The 20250-nt window shown below is 39.8% G+C and overlaps 1 protein-coding gene across 1 annotated transcript in view; it reads right to left on the reverse strand.

The window, feature by feature from the left end:
- LOC139718817 (uncharacterized) overlaps nt 1–17283 on the reverse strand; it is a 53576-nt gene extending 36293 nt beyond the window's left edge. The window contains exon 1 of the mRNA XM_071630281.1: nt 17212–17283. Coding sequence (XP_071486382.1) covers nt 17212–17283 — 72 coding nt within the window. The remainder of the gene's footprint in view (nt 1–17211) is intronic.
- Nucleotides 17284–20250: the final 2967 nt, after the last annotated feature.

Genomic DNA, 20250 nt, shown 5'->3' on the forward strand with positions numbered 1-20250 from the left:
TTGTTTGTTTTTTCACTATCATATGATTATTTTTTTCTACCGAATATCAATTACTGTAATATTGTATGGGGTATCTGTAATACATCTGAAATTGATTTGTTATTTCATCAACAGAGAAAAGACATCCGAATTTGTGCACATTCTGCCTATCAAGCTCATACTAATTCTTTATTCAAACACTTCAAAACCCTGAAAGTAAACGATCTTCACACCTACCAATCTGCTAGTTTTATGTTCAAGTACATCAACAAATTACCCTGTCTTTTATGACACATTCTTCCCAAATTGTAGTGTACATTCTTATTTCATACTCGCTATCACAAATGAATGAATTTCATTTAAACAGCCCTTTAAGTGATTCCAAGCTCGCCCGTTTAGATCTATCCGACACCATGGACCAGATATATGGAATTCCCTGCCCGAACAAATATTTCATGTAAATATAATTATCATCATTTTCTTCTTTTCAGAGCAAACATGAAAAAGTACATCATGTCAAATAATGGCGATTGGTTGATTCTGATTATCATAACCACGAAATGCTCTCAGGTATTTATGCCTCTGGTTACTCTCCTTGGGACTCTTAACAATAAACCATTATTCACTCCACACATTTAAGTTTATTTATCAATGAAAAAGACACCTCGTACCACTCGCTTTACTGAGCACGTTCACCTGCACCAGCACTCATCACACTCATCCAGGCACACATCCTACTCTCTTGTTCCTAAAATAGTTTTTTGTTATCATCGCAATGTGACGCAAGATAAAGTTGTCATTTTTTATAAGTACACATACATAATGTTAATGTTGAATGATGTTTATATACATAATTATGTGTAAGTTATCCCTGTACACATGTACTGGACGTCCCAGTCAAGCTTTTTATAACTTAATATGACGATCCACACAAAATGTATAATTACATATTCCATGTTCAAACTATACTGTGCATGTTTGTGCATAATGTATGTATATGTATTTTGGGAATAAATCAAATCAAATCAAATCAAATCAAATCAAATTAAATCAAATGTATGCTTTATACGTGTGTGTGTGTGTGTGTGTGTGTGTGTTTTCATGGCTGTTGTATCTTCAAACGTTTTACTTATTTGACGACAGCCTTTTGCATTCATATTATATTACAATACATTGTACCAAATTCCGTCAGATCATTTTTTATTCCATTTTCCTGAATAGTCAAAGGAATACAATCATAATGAAGATGATGAGTAGAAAAGGACGGTTACAGTTACAGATATATATATATATATATATATATATATATATATATATATATTGTAGTTGCATCGCGTATTGGCAGTACTAGAAATAGCAATAATAATGTCACAACGCATCCCATGATGAAGAGGAAGGATCCTCGAAAATTCGGATTATTCATTAAAATCAAGATTGGCATTTAATGCATTTCTCCGTTGTGACATTATTATTGCTATATATATATATATATATATATATATATATATATATATATATATCATATATAAACATATTTGTAATAAAAGACAAAGTTACAATTTCAGAATAGAAAACTTCATCAGTGATGAATATAATAAGGATAATGATGACAATTACTTAAAGAGAATGATACATTGTAATTGCGATAGTGACATTTATGGTTAGATGTGAGATGTCATCATCGTCACTATGGTTACTATCATTGTCAGCATCTTTATCATCACTTTTAAAAGAAATATACTAGAAAACGGGAAAACGCAACATTGACGTTGATGCAAATATTGATGTTAATAAAAAAAAACAACACAAGCATGAAAACACTGAAGAAGCATAAATATATCCAGGTCCTATGATATGAAAGTGAAAAGTATTAAACTATTGCCAAAAAGATCAGTAAGAAGAGGGAAATTATATAATGAGCTGTAATGGTGCACTTTGGCATCGCAACGTTATGGACGATACTGCCATCAGTCTCATACCTAACTCTGATCCGGTATACCTCGCCAAAGTTAGTCATTGGTCATCTCAAGTTGGTGAAACGCATACAATGTGCAGTGAACTCACCTTTTTCCTCCTCTTAAAAGGCCTGTATATCAGATGACGAGAAATGGTAATGCCGAGTCGTGTTTCTCCTCCGAAGTTGATGCTGGTTCAGCTACGGAGTACCATCCAGATGTCTAAAGAGGTGCATGTATACAGCAAGAGTGTCGATAAGAAAAGTCCATTGTCTGATCTTGGTTGGATCCTCAACGAAGAAGGAAAATGTGGCAGAGCTTAGGTACCAGTCACTGCCAGTGCTCAGTGCAGTGTGCGGAGAACCCGGTTGTCACTCCGATGACCGGAGACTGTGGAAGTTGGAAGGGCGCAGGGCGGGTTAGTGTCTGTCGCCCAGAGGAATCGAATTTTCACTCCTCCTCCACTAACCTATACACACCCTGCTTCCTTATTCTCGCTCCGTAATACAGCTGTACAAGTTTCCTCCAACTCTACCATGTCCACCCCTCCCCCTCTTCTTCCTCTTGTCTTCTTCTTCATCGTTTGCGTTCTACGGTTCTCGGTACTCTTTAAGCTACTCAGATAGAGAGAGAGAGAGAGAAAGACAAAAGGAAAATTGTTCGTCAATTAATATATAAAAGTGTTCTGTCTATTCATAATCATGATCGGGATTATTTTGTGCAAATTAAACTTCCATAACAGCGCACCGTTTAAAGATAATAATTGAAAGAATTGAGGATACCACGATGGCGTGTGGGTTTTCCGTTCTGATTTTGTTTCCTGTTGTGTGTGTGTGTAGTGTGTTTTTTTTTCCACAAAGGTCAAACTGATTTTTTTTTTTAAAGCTTGTTTAGCGGATTAGAATGTGACGTCTAAACCATGGTGTCCGTAATGCTCTTATACCACACACAGTTTATATGTGTGTGTGTGTGTGTGTGTGTGTGTGTGTGTGTGCCCCGCGCTCACTCGCACAATGCTGATTGAACATGCAATATCGCGGCAAGGATCTCAGTCAGGTATTATATTCCATTAGTTCCCAGACTTACCTATAACCAGTAGGAAGAGAAAGAGAAGAAAAGAGAGATAGACAGAGAGAAAGAGAAAAGAGAAGGAGAGAGAGAGGATCCACTACTACTCCTCTCCTCCACAATCATGACAATGATTTGTAGGCATATACAAGAAAAATAATGGCTAAGACCCTGTTACATACACATTTCACAACAATCGTAACATACCAATAGCAAATTATGATCATGATTAAGTATTATAACAGCAGACCCCAATTAGGATAAATGTAACTAATAAGAGTAATAGTTGATATTCTATCAATATTAATAATAGTGATAATGAAATTGTCACTGCTGAGGAAAGAACCAATTAGCTTCAAGCGTGCTGGTTGTAATTGTTAAGGATAAATTCACGGCTCCTCTGCTGCGTATCTTCATGAGATGGCGCCCTGTATGGGCACATACCTGGCACACACTGCTTCACTGCAGTCTTTCTTTAAATCTAAAATAAGTATGTTCAAGGTCGCTGCCCCGTTGATTTAACTTTTTTTCTTTTTGTTGATGAAAAAGAGTTATTACAGAATTATTTGAATTAGTACAGGTTATTGAAAGTTATGATTTATTATTTTTCCACTCCCTTTCATTTGTATCCTTCTCTTTTGCTATTCGCCATTCGATGTTGTTGTTGTTGTTTTCTTTCTCTCAATTTATGAATACTGTATTTCAAATATGTACATTTTTACAAGAGTTATGCATTTCATAATGTCACATTGTATTTGTACTACTTCCATGTTCTGGACCCCATGGAAGACCAGCGATGCCATGTTGGCATCGCTGAATATGGGCCATCCAGCCGTTGTTGTTTTTATACGGAAAATAAAATCAATCAATCAATCAATCATTTCTAAAGTTGATCAATGATCGTCCCCGACACCTGATTATGTGCATCTTTATGAGTACATTCAGGCCGGTGTCTGGACCATAACGATTGTGTGATCATGTATCGTCACTAACAAAAGAATCTTTTCCCTCATTTCAGTCTTGTTTGGCTGATGTGCCTTTTTTCAGACGGAAAAGTCTTTGAATAAATACAGATGATGAGGAGCAGCAAACCTGAGATCATTACAAGTTTTGTGTCAAAAGATGGGTAATTGCTGATTCGCACATTTTCGCACACGCATTAGACCTCGCCTAATGGCAATATATATCTGTTATCTACCATTACCGTCCCCTTTTGCTCTGGAATAAGCTGGAGAAATGTGAAAATTTGATATTGAGATCACAAATTACAACCATTCTGCCAAAATGTTAGCTTTCTTTTAAAAACTGCCTGCTTCTCCCAAGTGAAATTGTTTTAGGTATGATTTCCTAACATACACCACAACTGCACATTCACTTTACTTGATTTTTGTGAGTTATTTTCTTCTGCGCATATATGTATAGGTTTAGATTTCTCGGATCTCCGTCTTGTTCTTTTCTATCGGCTTGCTGGCGGTGACGATCATGGGATCAAACGGTGAAGCATGCTAATGTCTTTGTGGCGCTTTGGAGATGAACGGGTGCATGAATGAATTAACGATACGATAGTGTCCATCTTAGGTCCATGATTTCAGGTATCTCTCACAGGGGTACCGCATCCAGTGGTAGAATTGAGTTATAAAAGTGTTCCGTTTGCCACCGTGGCGACACTTCCTTTTTCGTTTCTTGAAGCATGAAATAAGTATGACTTGAAGGGATGGTATAATAATGGTGGGGGATTCAGCTTTTAACTATATTTGTGAGATACTTAGAAACCACTCAATAGAATGTTCAAGAGCATGCTATTCTATAAAAGGAATTGAAAGTTTATTTGATGAAAATTGGTTTTGGAATGGCCGAGATATCCAAAACAAAGTAAAACAAAGCGATCCTAATATAGGTGTGCCCTACTTTTTATTAGGGTCGCTTTGCTTTAGATATCTCAGTCATTTCAAAACAATTTTCATGAAATAAACTTTGAATTCCTCTTGAAATAATACATGTATACTCTTCATTCATAAGAGATTTCTCTGTATCTAACAAAGAAGGGTTGGAAACCTGAAGCCCATCTCAACCAAAACTATACCATCCCTTTAAATGAAAGACCAAACTATTTCCTCACATTGACTTGATGAGTGACGAAAGAATTCCAGTCATAATCAAGATTATAAAGCGCATTAGACGGCACGCGTATTGATATCTCATCTCAGATTATGCTACACTGGTCACCCTTTTACAAAGGTTCATCAAACATTAAAAAAACAAACACTTCCCATCCCACAAGATCGAATCGCGCAGCCTGGGAACCATGGCCAGACGATCTTCCACACTCACAGGCTTCCCATCTTGCTAAAATACATCACCTCTTCAAAACTGTCCAGTATAACAAGCTGCATTCACCTTTTCTAAAGACTTGTCTATGTTTACACCTGTTAGTAACCAGACTGCAACCTGTTTAAAGTGCTATATAGGATTAATGTAATGGGCTTGCGTCAAAGATTATCAATAACGACAAGGCATGCATGATTATAAGGATTGTGTAGATAATAACGCATTACTAACAAAATGATTTACAGTGACTTTTGATGTAAAAGAAGTATCAAACATCAGTGTGAATACAATGCTACGATAAAGCCGTTCCCATACACCGACTCTGTGAGAAGAAGAAGAAGAAGAAGAAGAAGAAGAAGAAGAAGAAGAAGAAGAAGAAAATCGACTCAGTTTTGCTATTCACTAAATATTCATTAAAACTTAAAGCTATCCTATTGCAGGGCTTTTAAAATTGTTCAGTGATTGCAATGAGGGTTCTGATTTGTGACGTATTCAGATCTTCCCCGTGCCCTGACTGCCTGAGGAAAACTTTGTTCCTGACGCTTGTTAGTCCTATGTACGTAGCAGCAACTGTTAATAAATGCAAAAGTTTGTGTGATTCCGAATATTGAAGTACGCATACATTCAATAACCCTGTTAAACTATAATCGTATAGATCTCCCTAAAACAAAATAATATGCCTATTTATATTCTCAATTTGTTGATAGTATACTGCTCAAACAAGGTCGTTTCAGGTTTCAGGTTTATATATTTAATGTTCAGTGCATGATTTCACACGAGACTGTTCAGAGTGTTGCCGCGCACATTTTTGTCGGTAACTCTTCATTACAAGACACCTGAACACATTAAAAGAACCTCAACGGATATATCTGATGGCGATAATATTGCGCATTCTGCATCGTAAAACCAAAGTACGTAGGGACTTAAAGGCATAATTTATTATTTGCAGATGAAACAAAAACCCAGCATTAGTGCTTTAAAATAGTTCTAAAATGTGAGTTAGGGACAGAAACAACCACTGTAAAAATTTAAATCTGGATAATTGATGTTAAGTATTGTTAAACACACAAAATGTGAACAATAGTTATAATAAGAATGCTTCCAGACTAATCCGTCTACAGTTATGGCTTATTGAGAAAAACACTGACATCTCCTTATATTTTAAGCTTTATTGAAAAAAAAAAGATTATATGGTAGGATGTTTTATCTTGAACATTTTTTAAATCACTGCCCCCAAAAGTAAACTGTACCTTTAAACATGATAAGTGATGCAGTGTGATGAACAAAAAATACTTCCAACATCCTGTTTGCTATCCTTACCCCCCCCCCCTTATTCCCTGCTCCATCTCTCTATCTTCTCTTTCCTTCTTTCTATCTATGGCTTCCATTCTCCTATTTTTTACTTTACTTTTTTTTTATTCGCTTTCCTCCTCGACACCCTTCCCTTTGTTCTCTCCGATCTGCTCTACCGTTTACGTCTTATTGTCCTATTGTATCCTTTTAATTCACTCACTAATTCTATATGGTAACAATATGTAAAATTATTTATGATGATATTCTATTCTTCATGTATAAAGAGTCTCGAAACAAAATGAATTGTTCTTTTAATTGCTGGACGTGTTATTTTTCTGTGTTTTCTATCTTTTTTTTCCTCATTTCAATAACTCGTTTCTCTCCCTTTCTCCATCATTGCACGTGTTTCCTCCTTTCATATTAGTCTATCACCTTTGTCGTGTCTATCCCCTTTACTGTCCTTGTTTTTAACCTCCTTTCTGTTTGGAGTTTTGTTTGTTTTGTTCTTTGACATGTGTCAAAACGTCATGCAATGTGAGCTTGAGCCACCGGGGAATCGCTCCCTCTACGACGACTTTGTGGTCATTGAGTGCCAGATGATTATTAGCTCACTGAATCTCTTTTTTGAGGTGCTCCCGACCCATGATAGAGATCAGTGTTTTAGCTCCATCCAAGGAATTATTTACTGCATAAGACTAGCTCGCCAGATGGCCATACCCATTACTGGCCAAGCGACAAACTAAAAAAAAATAAATAAATGAATAAAAAATCACTTCTGACGTGGAAATTTAACACGACGAAAGTGTCAAGCGAAATGGAAATCAAACTGAATTTAAACCATGCAATTCAAGAAGGGTACATATTCTTATTTGATATTCCTGATACATAATATTTATATTATATTGGATGGCTATGGATGGGATACCAAGGATTATTATCCATACAGAGGATTTTAGAGCCCAAATACAAGTGTTATTTTGTCGACGCACCTCATAACCTCCAACCCACTTAAAAAGTTTGTTGAACTCGACCAATATTTTTTGCCGAGGCGACCAATATTTAAAATATTGGACGGCAAGAGGGGGATTCCCCAAAGTTTTTGTAAACTGCACCGTGATTGGTAGAGATATATACGAGATGACCTGAAATAAGAAGTAAAAACGTCTGTGATTGGTCAATCACGAATTAACTAGAATATCGTTTCTTCTAAAATTCTGTGTTTATACAAACAAATTTCATATATCAATTAGTTGAAATTGTTTTTCACACAATTTTTCAAAATATCACTTTCATAACAGGAAGTTAAATTTAGGTTTGATGAAAACAAGTTGCATTTTTTGTGCATGCAGGCGCAAGGCGACGATTGATCTGCAGCTCTGCATGCTCAGCGCTACTGCTAGATAGCCCGCGCGCGATCAATGTAGCCGGCCGCCGCCGCTGCGCTTGCATTTGCATGCGCGATATGCCGCATTACAGTTACTGTACATGTACGTACGTGTGTACAAGTACGTTATATACAGCACAGTATAGGACTATAGTTGTGGTAGTGGTAGCCTATTCGATCTTTCACGATCTACTGTAGATGTGACGTGAATTGTTTCTCAGATCTCGGATAGAAATACATCTAATTCTGGGCTAAATTAGCTAGATCTCGGTCTAACAGTAGCATGACGGCTACCTTAGTTGGATACACAGATCACTGTTTTATCAGAGACTGAAGTGGATTAACTTGCACTGAAGAGTGTACATGTACCATACCCCATGTCAGGATCACTACACAGTAGGAACAGCACTCGGAGTCGGAGACAGAAAGGGTAGGCCAAAGTGAAAACATTCTTTGCTAAAATCCTCTGTAGGATAATAATGATGATATTGAATGTCCTATTTTCGATTAATACAAGGAAATATTGGACTCGCTAAGCAAAATATTGGACTCGTCTTCGACTCGTCCAATATTTGTGCATAGCTCGTCCAATATTTCCTTGTATCAATCTCAAGGCCATCCAATATTATATAAATATTGCACGAGTTAGGGCCAATATTGCACGAATCGAAGATGAGTGCAATATTGACCCTAACGAGTGCAATATTCCCTGGTATTCCATGAATCAAGGCCATCCAATATAATTATTATCATCTATACAATCAAGCAGAGCAAGCATAAACTGCACAAAATTACCCGGCTTTTACTCGTCTTGGAAGTTGACTCGGCAGTCACATCCCAGCACTGAAAAGGGGAAGCTCCTAAAACTCCGTATGTAACAAACAACTAGCAAGATGTCTGCGCGCTTGTGAATTGTAACAAAATGACGCGCACTAGTAGCAAGCCTTTGCGCATTCAGCAAGCGCTCGCGCGATAGATGAGACAGAATTGAATATGGTGTGATCTTGAACGGCAAGTAACAACGGTAGCCTATGGAGAATTGATACGTTGGCCTATGCGTTTCGTTCATATTGAACGGTAAAAATTGCGCGGACTACAATACGCGTTTTTAATGCGCCGCTAAAACGTCCTATAGTATACTAATGATGCACAGGATAGAGTGTGTTAGTGAAGGTGCGGCGCGCTCGAGAGTATTGACAATGGTGCGACATGCACGAGGCGCAGCCGAGTGCATGTTTGCAACCGTTGTCAATACTCGAGAGTGAGCCGCACCTTCACTAACGCCACGAAATAATCCTGTGCATCATTAGTTTTATAAAATGGGTCGAAAACTAACAGCATTATTCACGTACCTTTGTGGGTCAATACCAGTCAGCTACATGTAGCACTCGCTCAAAAGTCAAGATGTCCGAAGATGTTCGTCCCAAACATTTACGCACGTCGCACTCGGAAATCCCGCACACTATAAGTACTGTACGTGCGTATAAGAGTATACGTACCCCACGTACTGTTATGCACAAGAAAGGCTGTTGTGGCAGCCCGCGGCCCGAACTAGAAGTTGTTTACAGGATTGACAGCGCGTATAGTAGCGCGTGACGCACTTGTAACAACTGATTGAGTGCGCACTGCTAGTGTAAAACATTGTGACGTACGTCAAGCCAGGGAGGTGGAAGAGAGACTCTTCTTAGTGCTTACCAGAAGAAAATAATGCACGCACACGTGACTCATTTCAGCGCTTCCAATTGGCTACATTCTTGAACCCATTTTATAAATGATAATATTAGTTATCCCCTGCTTGTTCACGAAATACGGGCAAATATCTACGGTCTGGTGCCATATTCCATGAGGCCGAAGGCCGAATGGAATATGGCACCAGACCGTAGATATTTCCCGTATTTCGTAAGAACAAGCAGGGGGGTAACGATTTTATCTTTTAGTGTAAGTGCTAACCTTCTTCTCGCTGATTTCCTCTCGTGAATGATGTTGAAATCGCCGGCTGTCAGCCATGACCATGTTGACTTTATAGGCCTACGTCTCGCGAGCGAGCTGATTACTGCATACATGCTATGCGCGCATACTGTACACGTACACCGCCATAAGATACTGCAGTGCAGTAGCCAGATAAGTTGCTGTTGTTTATCAAGCGTCTAGTGGTCTCAGGTTATGTGCGCAATACGCTTGAGGACCGCGCGCTGTCCATTTGTTTTGTACAGGATTAGCGCGCACTTTCCTATAAGCGTCTTTGGTACAGCGCAGCTGGCCGTGTAATACAGGATCATGACGTCATATCACGGAATACGGGATATATTCAGTGGTTGATTGACCAATGAGATTACAGAATTCACCATCACTAAAAGATAATGTTATTTATTGTATGTGGGTCACCAATTGAATAATTACAACCTCATTATACGTTGGTTGATGTTCGACACACTATACCCAACCTAATCCCTACCCCAAGAAAATGAATGTGGAATTTCAACCCACAAAATGAAACAAAGGCTTCCTAGGTTATTTCATAAATTGTCTCTGTTTTCTGTCCCAGTCAAGAATAATGATTAGGAGCTTATGTTCTTCAGCAAAAGTATTAAGTCATATCAGAGGAAGCATCGTCAGTGTTAGCACTGATCACATCCAGGAGGCTAGTCCGGGTTATTACTATACCCCAGCATTGCCGGGTATAATCCATTGATTTTTACTTGTGTCAACAGAGGGACATTGTTGGCAAAGTATTGAAGTTCGCACCAGGTAGGATTCGAATCCTAAACCTCCCGTTAGGAGAACAAACCCTGAGCCATATTCACTCTACCACTGCTCTCGCTACGATTTTCATTACCTACTCATAATAAGCTCATTGCCTCCAACTAATCAGTACATAGGTCCTATGGTCACTATTTCAAAAGAAGCGTTTATCTTCCTCTTCTTCTTCTTCTTCTTCTTTTTATTCTTTGTGTGTGAAGTGATTATGTTTTCCTATTTTGCATCACATTCTCTATTCTATCCATCATAGTTTTGCATATCAAGTCTCATTACAGTGTATGTCTTCAGGCGTGAGTAGGAAGGTATCTACAGACGAGTATCCAAGTTTCTTTATTTTGTTTTCCCTCAGAAAAGTTAACTTAAAAAAGAATGTCGCCATAGATTTTAGGCTACACTTGTAGTAGTAGATACGCCTGATAGCAGACAATTACATCATGTCTTATGCGAATGATTCACTCTCAAATTTATTGCAAAATCATACAAATTGATATGCACGCAATTTCGAATAAGTATGACTGTTCATGTAAAAATTATGTTTCATTTTTCTAGTCACCCAAAAAGTATCACCAACGCATTTAAACACAAACACATCCACACACACTGGACTTTCTGTTTTATATAAGAAGAACAGTCATGTTCATAATTACTCTACTCGTCAGCAAACCTTATTCCATATACCTCGTACAAGCACCACCTTTTGCACAAAACACTGTTATATATTCTGGTCCTAAGCTTTGGAACAATTTTCCAATTGACGTTAAGTCTGCCCCCAGTTTATCTGTATTCAAGCAAAGATACCCCCCCCCCCCCCATCTCATTGCATGTTGATGTTGATTGATGATAATACACTGTATGGCCTTTAATTAATGACCAATATGTTTGTTTTACGCCTACTTGAACTGTATGTCACTACTCTCTCCGTTTTTACTTCTTTTCCTCTCTTCCTTCCCCACCTCACTCTTGTTTTTTTTTTTGTTTCCCACTTCAGCCCTTTATTTACTAAGTATTTTGCAATACACTGTATATCATTTCCACTCATCTGCTTGTAGGCCTACTAGTAATAAATATTATTTCTTTTATGAGGGGACCTTGTTTAACAAGCTGTGCTTGCTCAAGGTCCCCACACAACATTCCATGTAAACATCAACCTAGTTCAATTTTTGTAATTATACAAAACAATGTACCTGTCCCCAGGCGCGCCGGAAGCAGTTTTGGATTGGGGGGGGGGGGGGGGGCAAATATTGGAGGGGGCTCACGATAGACCATACATATTGTTACACAATGTACACGTACACATACATACACACACACACACACACACACACACACATATATATATATATATATATATATATATATATATGTGTGTGTGTGTGTGTGTGTGTGTGTGTGTACAATGGCGTACCGTGGGTCGAGACATGGGGGGGGGGGCATCTTGTGGAAGAGTAATTTTGAGGGTGTGTATGCTTGTGCGTGCGCGAGTCAGTCTGCAAACTTTAAATAATGGGACCACAATGCATTACGGAATGTGATACATTCAACAACGCAGTCATTGAGCAACATTGTAAGTTTTCCTTACATGGATTATGGAATGACGGTGTGAAACGACAAGCACTGTCAGCAACATCAGGAGAATTGCATAACAATAAAATGCGAGCGAGCTTGAAAATTTTGACATTTTACAGTCCCCAAACTGCCGTTTGTGGCTGTATCTTTCGCTTTTGAAATTAAGGGGGCGCACCGGGCGCAACTGCTGGCAATTACTGGCAGCAACATTAGGAGAATGGCATAACGATTCAATGCGAGCGAGCGAAGCGAGCGAGCTTGAAAATTGTGACATTCTAGAGTCCAAAAACTGCCGTTTGTAGCTATGTTTTTCGCTTTGGAAAATGGGAGGCGCATCGGGCTCAACTGCTGGCAATTACTAGCAGCAACGTTAGGAGAATGGCATAACGATTAAATGCGAGCGAGTAAAGCGAGCGAGCTTGAAAATATTGTAACGAGCCAACCTCGTTACGGTCCTCTATTAGTAACTTTCTCGTATAAAAATGTCTTTTCTTACATTTCTTTTATCAGTTACGAAGCAGTGCCTTATTCTATCTTTTCACCTATCCTCTCACTCTATATCCTTCCGCCTGTTGCTATGTCTATTTTCTTTTCTTCACTCTCCACCTCTTCTCTTCTCTCACTGCTTCAAAATGTAAGATGAATTGTAAAAGTCGCTAGAAGTTTATGCTTTGGCTGTGAATTGTCATAGAAATCATTAGAGTTGCTTTAGTCACGACAAGCATATAACTCATAGCATAACTGATCCGAGAATAGAAATCTGAAATTTAATCATTGGTCGGTATTCCAATATCGAAGTTTACGGCATTCATGACCTATAGTTGACATATCCTTAGCTGAATTTGTTTTGCTTGGATACGTGTTATAAGTATAGAAACGGTCAATGCACATTGCATTCAGCAACTTCATACATTCTTTAAGGCATTGAAGAATGCCCGGAATCCCGTTTTGTTATGAACTGACGGCCAGGAATATTTTAATAATTGAAGGATTTAGCATGTGTAGCGAATATTTGAGTGGTAACTTACCCCATGTTGACGGAAATATGAAGGAATATGGAGTTTGAAGACGATGTTAAGTTCTTACGAAGGATCCAAAACATTGCCGATAGATGCGCGTACCGCGTAGTGTTCATTCAGGGTTGTAGACCTTCCCTCGTACGTTATCATCGATATTTTGGCCCATTATTTTAATTCATATCCAAATTTCCTAAATTCACCATATCTGAGAAAAATAAGTTGCAATTACTGATATATGAACTAGCTTTTGGTGATAGAAGTGAATTTTATTATTCTTCGGAAGCTAACTCGCAAATTGATGCAAGTTTGGATGCGAGCTTTGGCTTCGCATCGCTGTGATGACGTAGCCACGTCAGCGTGTGATTTGGATCCTCCGTGTGTGAAAATTACTGTTATTTTGTCGATTCTGGTCAATATTAGAGAAATTTGGTTTGTTATATGTATCTGGTCATTTAGTAAATAACTCACAATTTATAAAGATGCAGATTTTTTTTGTTATGGAAAGTGATAGTTGTCGAGATAATAAGAGATTTGCGACGTCAAACTAGTACAAAATCTACGGAGTGTACAAGTTCAGCGCTTAGCGCTCACCATAGCTACCTCCGCGTAGTGTTTCCCGTGACGTCCGCATTAAGAGTATATAAGCAGGAGAAATTTTAAAGGGACACAGTCCTCACGAAATTTAAAAAAATATGTTGTTGTTGGTACCTCCAATGAACTACTTTCGCCAAAAACAAACTTTAAAATCACCAAATAAGCTCGTACATTTTGGTTGAAAAAGTGTGACTCTGCATGGTGAATATGCTAATGAGCAAGTCTTGGCGGAGAGTCATACGTCGTCGATGCACAACTCTTTCCAGCCGTGTTCTGCTCGTTATCCGTACGCTCCCTAGTTTACCCGGATGCATGAAGACGTCGGTGGCTACTCCGACTCGTATTTGACATTGTTTCTACGTTGTGTGTGTGTGTGTGTGTGTGTGTTTGTGTGTGTGTGTATGTATTGTGTATTATATTCGCACGTGTGGACGGTACAACTAGATGATAGATCTACGGTAGATACGCGTACGCATCCCGTACGCGGTTTGCCCTTCGCACTTTTCCAGTCTCAAGCGCAGCTGCAGCCGTACCTGTCGCCGCTCATGCATGTTCTATAGTACGTACAGAGTGTACATATTTGTAGGTAGAAACGATTTTACACAGGCCTGCTAGTACACTACAGGGGCGACCGCATTCAGCGTCGTCTGGTCAGGCTATCTTACATCAGTAGTTTTGCTCGAATCGTGCAGAAAATTTCCCAGGAAAATCCTTTTTTCCGTCCCAGACCAACAAAAGTATCGTGAAAGGTGAGCTGTATGGCTGGGAAATATCGGTACAACGATGCCGAACATAAGAAACTTAGGGCCTACAAAATCTCGAAATCGTGTTGTGACCTACCTGTGCGTGGACAATTTGTGAAGCGATGTTTTTACGTGGACCGGCAGGCTGTGGCCCTCGGTTATAAACCGAGAAAACTCCTGAAACCAGATGCAATCCTGACCATTTGCTCACATGAGTTATAAAACAGAAACACCTCGAGCATCGACTTCGAAGAGAACCGAGGGAAAAAAGCGTAGAGAGGTAAGGAAAGTGGCTAGCTATGTTTAATTTACCCTGGGCCTGCAGCCGGGGTTGGACTGCAGTACAGTGCCACTGAGCTAGCTGCTGCCAGTGCCGACTGGACATGCACGGCAAAGTGGAGCGAAATCATATCCCTACGGCTACGACCCCCTGTGTTTACCCTTCCCGGCTCACGTCATATTTTTTTTTTCGAGGAAAGGCGATTATCTGACTACTTACAGAAATATTGAGATACAAACAATATTTTCTTTGAAGAATTCGACTCTCTCATGCACAGGTTATCTTCGGTTTGAATGCCAAAATCGACTGGACGGAGTCGAGTGTACTGTGTATGTATACATTGGTATGGTAAGGATTTGCGCGCGAGAGTGGTTTCTACGCTAAGAAGTATGCAACACGGACGGAAGCTAGAAAACGACCGTGCCTATTTGATGTCAAGTTCATGGTATATTTGGTTTAAAAATACATATAAATTTATGTTTACAATATTAATTTTTCGTAAATTATATATATCTAAGCTTGAAATATTTTGTTTGAAATTATAAAACCACAAACTTTCACATTATATGATAAAATTGCAACTAATCATTTGAACACTTAAATTGGTTTTTAGAGGCACGGCTGTCAACTTGGTGAGTAGGGCATGCACTACGTAGCATCTTTTTGCCGGCTCTTTCACGATCGCTTGCAGGAATTATTTTTCAAAAATCGCGTACGGAGACAATTTTTGATGTCCAAGCGTATAAATTGGTGAAAGTTTATATTTTTTACTCTTCTTAATTATCAGTACAGTGAAAATCTCAGGACTGCTTCCCTTTAAGATCGTGAGGAGACTCCCGGAGTCCTGCTCCAGGTAACGAGCTACTCTCTGCTCACTCCTCAACACACTACTTTCTTTCTCCCTCCCCCTCCCCTTATGTAGAGGAGACTCTTGGAGTTCTACTCCAAGTATCGAGCATCTGCTCACTCCTCTACATCTCAACTACACCCCCCCCCCCCTTATGTCCCCATGTATAAATTCAACTTATATTTTGGGATATTTCGGCAAATTCAAAAAGAGTTAGAGACATGCTTTGTATTAGTTTCATGAGATGTCATGTTAGGGATTCTGGCGAGTCAGAAACTAAGGGGAAATAGAAGAACTTATTCACACGTACAATCAAACGAAGTGTATGCATGGTTCGGTATTAGAATTTACGAATTGGCTTAGGCATGCATTAATAAATGAGTATGTAACAGTGGCGATTTTGAAATGTTGTAAATGAAAGATTAAACTTTGATTTTTGTTTTTGTTGAACCTGAAATCTGAGTACTACAACCTTGTGTCTTTCTTTGTTTCTGTGTACGACTCACTTGACTTAGTTTCTATTTTCACACACCACACAACCCATACACATCTACTACTACTACACATCTACTACATACAAACACTACACATACACACACACACACACACACACACTACACATATATTCCTCTCCTTTAATATTCCATCTTCCCTCCTCGGTCATATACTTTGACCAAAGAACTCATCCCCACCGAGTCTATTAGTTTCCGAAGGGTCGATTTACTCTGTATATGTTTTTACCGCTCGGACATTTGGGCTTAACACCTCGCCCACGGAGTTGATCAATCTTTCTGGAAAACACACAACATCTACACTAATAACTCTCGGTCATATTATATTCTGTGGTAGTGGCGACAGTGCGTTCTCGACGAAGATCAAACAACAAACAACTAAAAGGGCGATACACACAACACAACAACGACCTTTTAAAAAGCCATCTAAAGCCCGCCACACAAATTTTTTGTGTCAGGAGTGGGATAATTCGGAAATATATCCAACATGGAGGGACAAGGAGATGAAATAACAGAACAATTGACAGAATATCCCAAAAGAGAGAATGAGTCTAGTGAGTCTTCTTCCGACACAGAAACCACACAAGCGTCTAGGAAATTGACTAAATCTAAGTCTAAGAGACATGGCATGCAAACTCGAATTCTTTCCAGACTGACGAAATTGATGGAACAAATGATGACTCTGACCAAACATACGAACAAACGAAGTAGGCGTAAACGTGCTGGTTCAAACTCTTCTACTGAAGAACTAACTGACATATCTTCATTAGATAGTGAAGTAGTGTTGAACTTTGACAAGGACCAACACACACAACAACCAGTTGAGAACTTGAGTGCTACCACACATCAGCCAATGGCTGAGACTGTAGAACAAGTCACTCACACTGGCACTCACACTGTCCAACCAACCAGCATTACAGACCACGCAACTAACAATGAACCGCGAACTGGACATGGTCTTTCCACTCGCCCCCACATTATGCCTGATAAATATGATGGTAGCGCGGACTGGGCTGACTATGAGTCACACTTTGAATCTTGCCGAACAATTAACAACTGGACTGACGAAGAAGCTGTCAGATATATGTCTGCTAGTCTTAGGGGACCTGCCCTTAGGTTATTGAACGAACGTAGAGCAACCAAGTGGACATACTTTGACTTGAAATCCCAACTGTCGATGAGATTCTCGTCCTCCAAACAAGCTGAAAGTTACCTGCTTGAACTTCGTGCTCGTAAGAGACGAGCAAACGAATCTTTCCAAGAACTTGGACGAGCTATTAGGGAACTAACTACAAAGGCCTATCCAGACTTTGACTCGGACGGAATTGACCGTCTAGCTAAGATCCACTTCACTGATGCTATCGAGAATCCGGAGATCCGAACGGGGATTTTCCACGCAAAACCTAAGACTTTGGACAACATGATCGAGGCAGCCATAACAACTGAGACATTTCTCTTGACTGAGACTCAGCGTTCGTGGAAAAAGACCACGCACAACAGAGCCGTAGATGGAGAGCAAAAATGTCAGAAAGACTTGCAGAGAACAATTGATCAAGCGGTAGAAAAAGCGGTTAGACACGCAATGTCTCAGCACAACGGTGACAGAAATGATAGACCTAATCAGAACCAACAGGCTACAACCGTTGTGTACTACTACTGTAACAAACCAGGTCACATTGAGAGGAATTGTTTCAAGAAACAGTCTGATTTGAGACAGCAAGTGCAAACTAACTACCGACCTGGACACGATCACATGGGAAACTCTGAACAAATTCGTCAGTCAAACCAATTTGGGCCGCCCACGAGGGCCACGGCGCGGCCAATCACAAAGTAGAATCGGCCCGCCAACCAAAACAAAGAGACAATGAAACCCCGAAAACTCACTCTTCCCCCAATACTGCAAATTGTGATGGTTTGTTTGTTAGAGTATGTATTCATGATAGAGAATACAAATTTCTTGTAGACACTGGAGCCTCGGACTCCTACATTTCTAGACAGGTATATGAGAATATCCCATTGAATGACAGGCCTATGCTGCAGAAACCAAATAGAAATGCTAAGTTAGCAGATAACTCTCCTCTTCCCCTCGATGGTGTAGTGACACTCGAATTGAAGATAGGCCCTACTTGTGGAATTTCTAGATTGCTAGTCGCTGACATTAGCAATGATGGTATTTTGGGTCTTGACAACTTGTGTAGAATGGGAGCTAAGTTAGACTTTAGCACTTTTGAGCTCTCGACTAAATGGGGAAGCATTGAATGCGAAAGAGAGTGTGATGGATTACTTTTCTGTCGCATTAGTACAACAGAGACTGTTACCGTCCCAGCGGGACATGAGGTTCTTATCAAGGGAACCGTCAAAGACAAACTCAGGCCGAATAAGTTTGGAATTGTGGAAGTAGGCGATGCTCAGAACCATCTAACAAAGTCAGGACTGATCGTAGCTCGTACTTTGGTCAGAACAGGGAATGAAACTGTCCCAATGAGAATCTTCAATCCCTCACCTTCAAACAAAGTAATCAAGAAAGGAACTTACTTGGGAACGATAACAGTAGTTGATGAGAATGACATTGAGACCACTCCAAACTCTGTAGTAGCAAACTCTGATGAAGTACCAGAACACTTGCGAGATCTATTAGAAAGAAGCACTGAGGAACTTCCTCACCAGTATCACAAGGATGTAGCAAATCTGTTAACTGAATTTCACGATGTTTTCTCGCAAGGAGAGAATGATATTGGCAGAACCAATCTTGTCAAACACAGCATTGACACGGAAAGACAACATCCCATTAGACAAAGACCTAGGAAGCATCCATTCGGTCAAAGGACTGAGATCAAACGACAAGTATCAGAACTTTTGGACAAAGGGCAATAGAAACAGCAGATAGTCCCTGGTCATCAAACATAGTTCTTGTACGTAAGAAAGACGGCACGCAGAGATTTTGCGTGGACTATCGGCAACTCAATGCTGCCACTATCAAAGATGCTTATCCGTTACCACGCATTGACGAAACACTTGATGCCTTATCAGGCGCTTCTTGGTTTTCAACCTTAGACTTAGCCAGCGGCTATTGGCAGGTAGGGCTCGATGATGATGCAAAACAGAAATCAGCTTTCTTAGCCGATGGTGGGCTCTATGCTTGGAACGTCATGCCTTTCGGGTTATGTAACGCCCCTGCCACTTTTGAACGACTAATGGACAAAGTCTTGAGAGGACTCCACTGGGAAACCCTCTTAGTGTACTTAGATGATGTAATCGTTTTCGGTAGTTCAGTACCAGAGGAACTCGCGAGACTGAAACAAGTGTTTCAGAGATTGAGACAAGCAAACCTGAAACTAAAACCAAAGAAGTGTCACTTGTTCAAAACTAAGGTGTCTTACCTTGGGCACGAAGTATCGAACCTAGGAATATCGACTCAGACAGAGAAAACCGAGGCAATCAAAAACTGGCCAACACCAACAAACGTCAAAGAAGTTAGAAGTTTTCTTGGGCTAGCCTCGTATTACAGACGCTTTGTTAAGGACTTCGCCTCTATTGCGAAAGCTCTTCACCAGTTAACCGAAAAGAAACGTGCCGGGCGGTTCGAATGGAGTCCCGCTTGTCAAAACGCATTCGATGAACTGAAGAATAGACTAACAACTACTCCCATCCTTGCGTACCCTACTTTAGAAGGAGAATTGATCCTTGACACTGATGCGAGTAAAGACGGTATCGGTGGGGTACTTTCTGTAGTCTTGGATGGACAAGAACGGGTTATCGCTTACGGAAGCAAAGTCCTGAGTAAAGCCGAACGTAACTACTGCGTCACGCGTAGGGAATTACTAGCAGTAGTCACTTACTTGAAGCATTTCAAACAGTACCTTTACGGTAGACATGTCAAAGTGAGAACTGACCACGGAGCCTTGCGATGGCTCACCAACTT

The sequence above is a fragment of the Diadema antillarum genome, unplaced genomic scaffold (genome assembly GCF_040938485.1).
Source record: "Diadema antillarum isolate AM-2024a unplaced genomic scaffold, OU_Dant_1.0 scf00000100, whole genome shotgun sequence".
NCBI classification, from domain to species: domain Eukaryota; kingdom Metazoa; phylum Echinodermata; class Echinoidea; order Diadematoida; family Diadematidae; genus Diadema; species Diadema antillarum.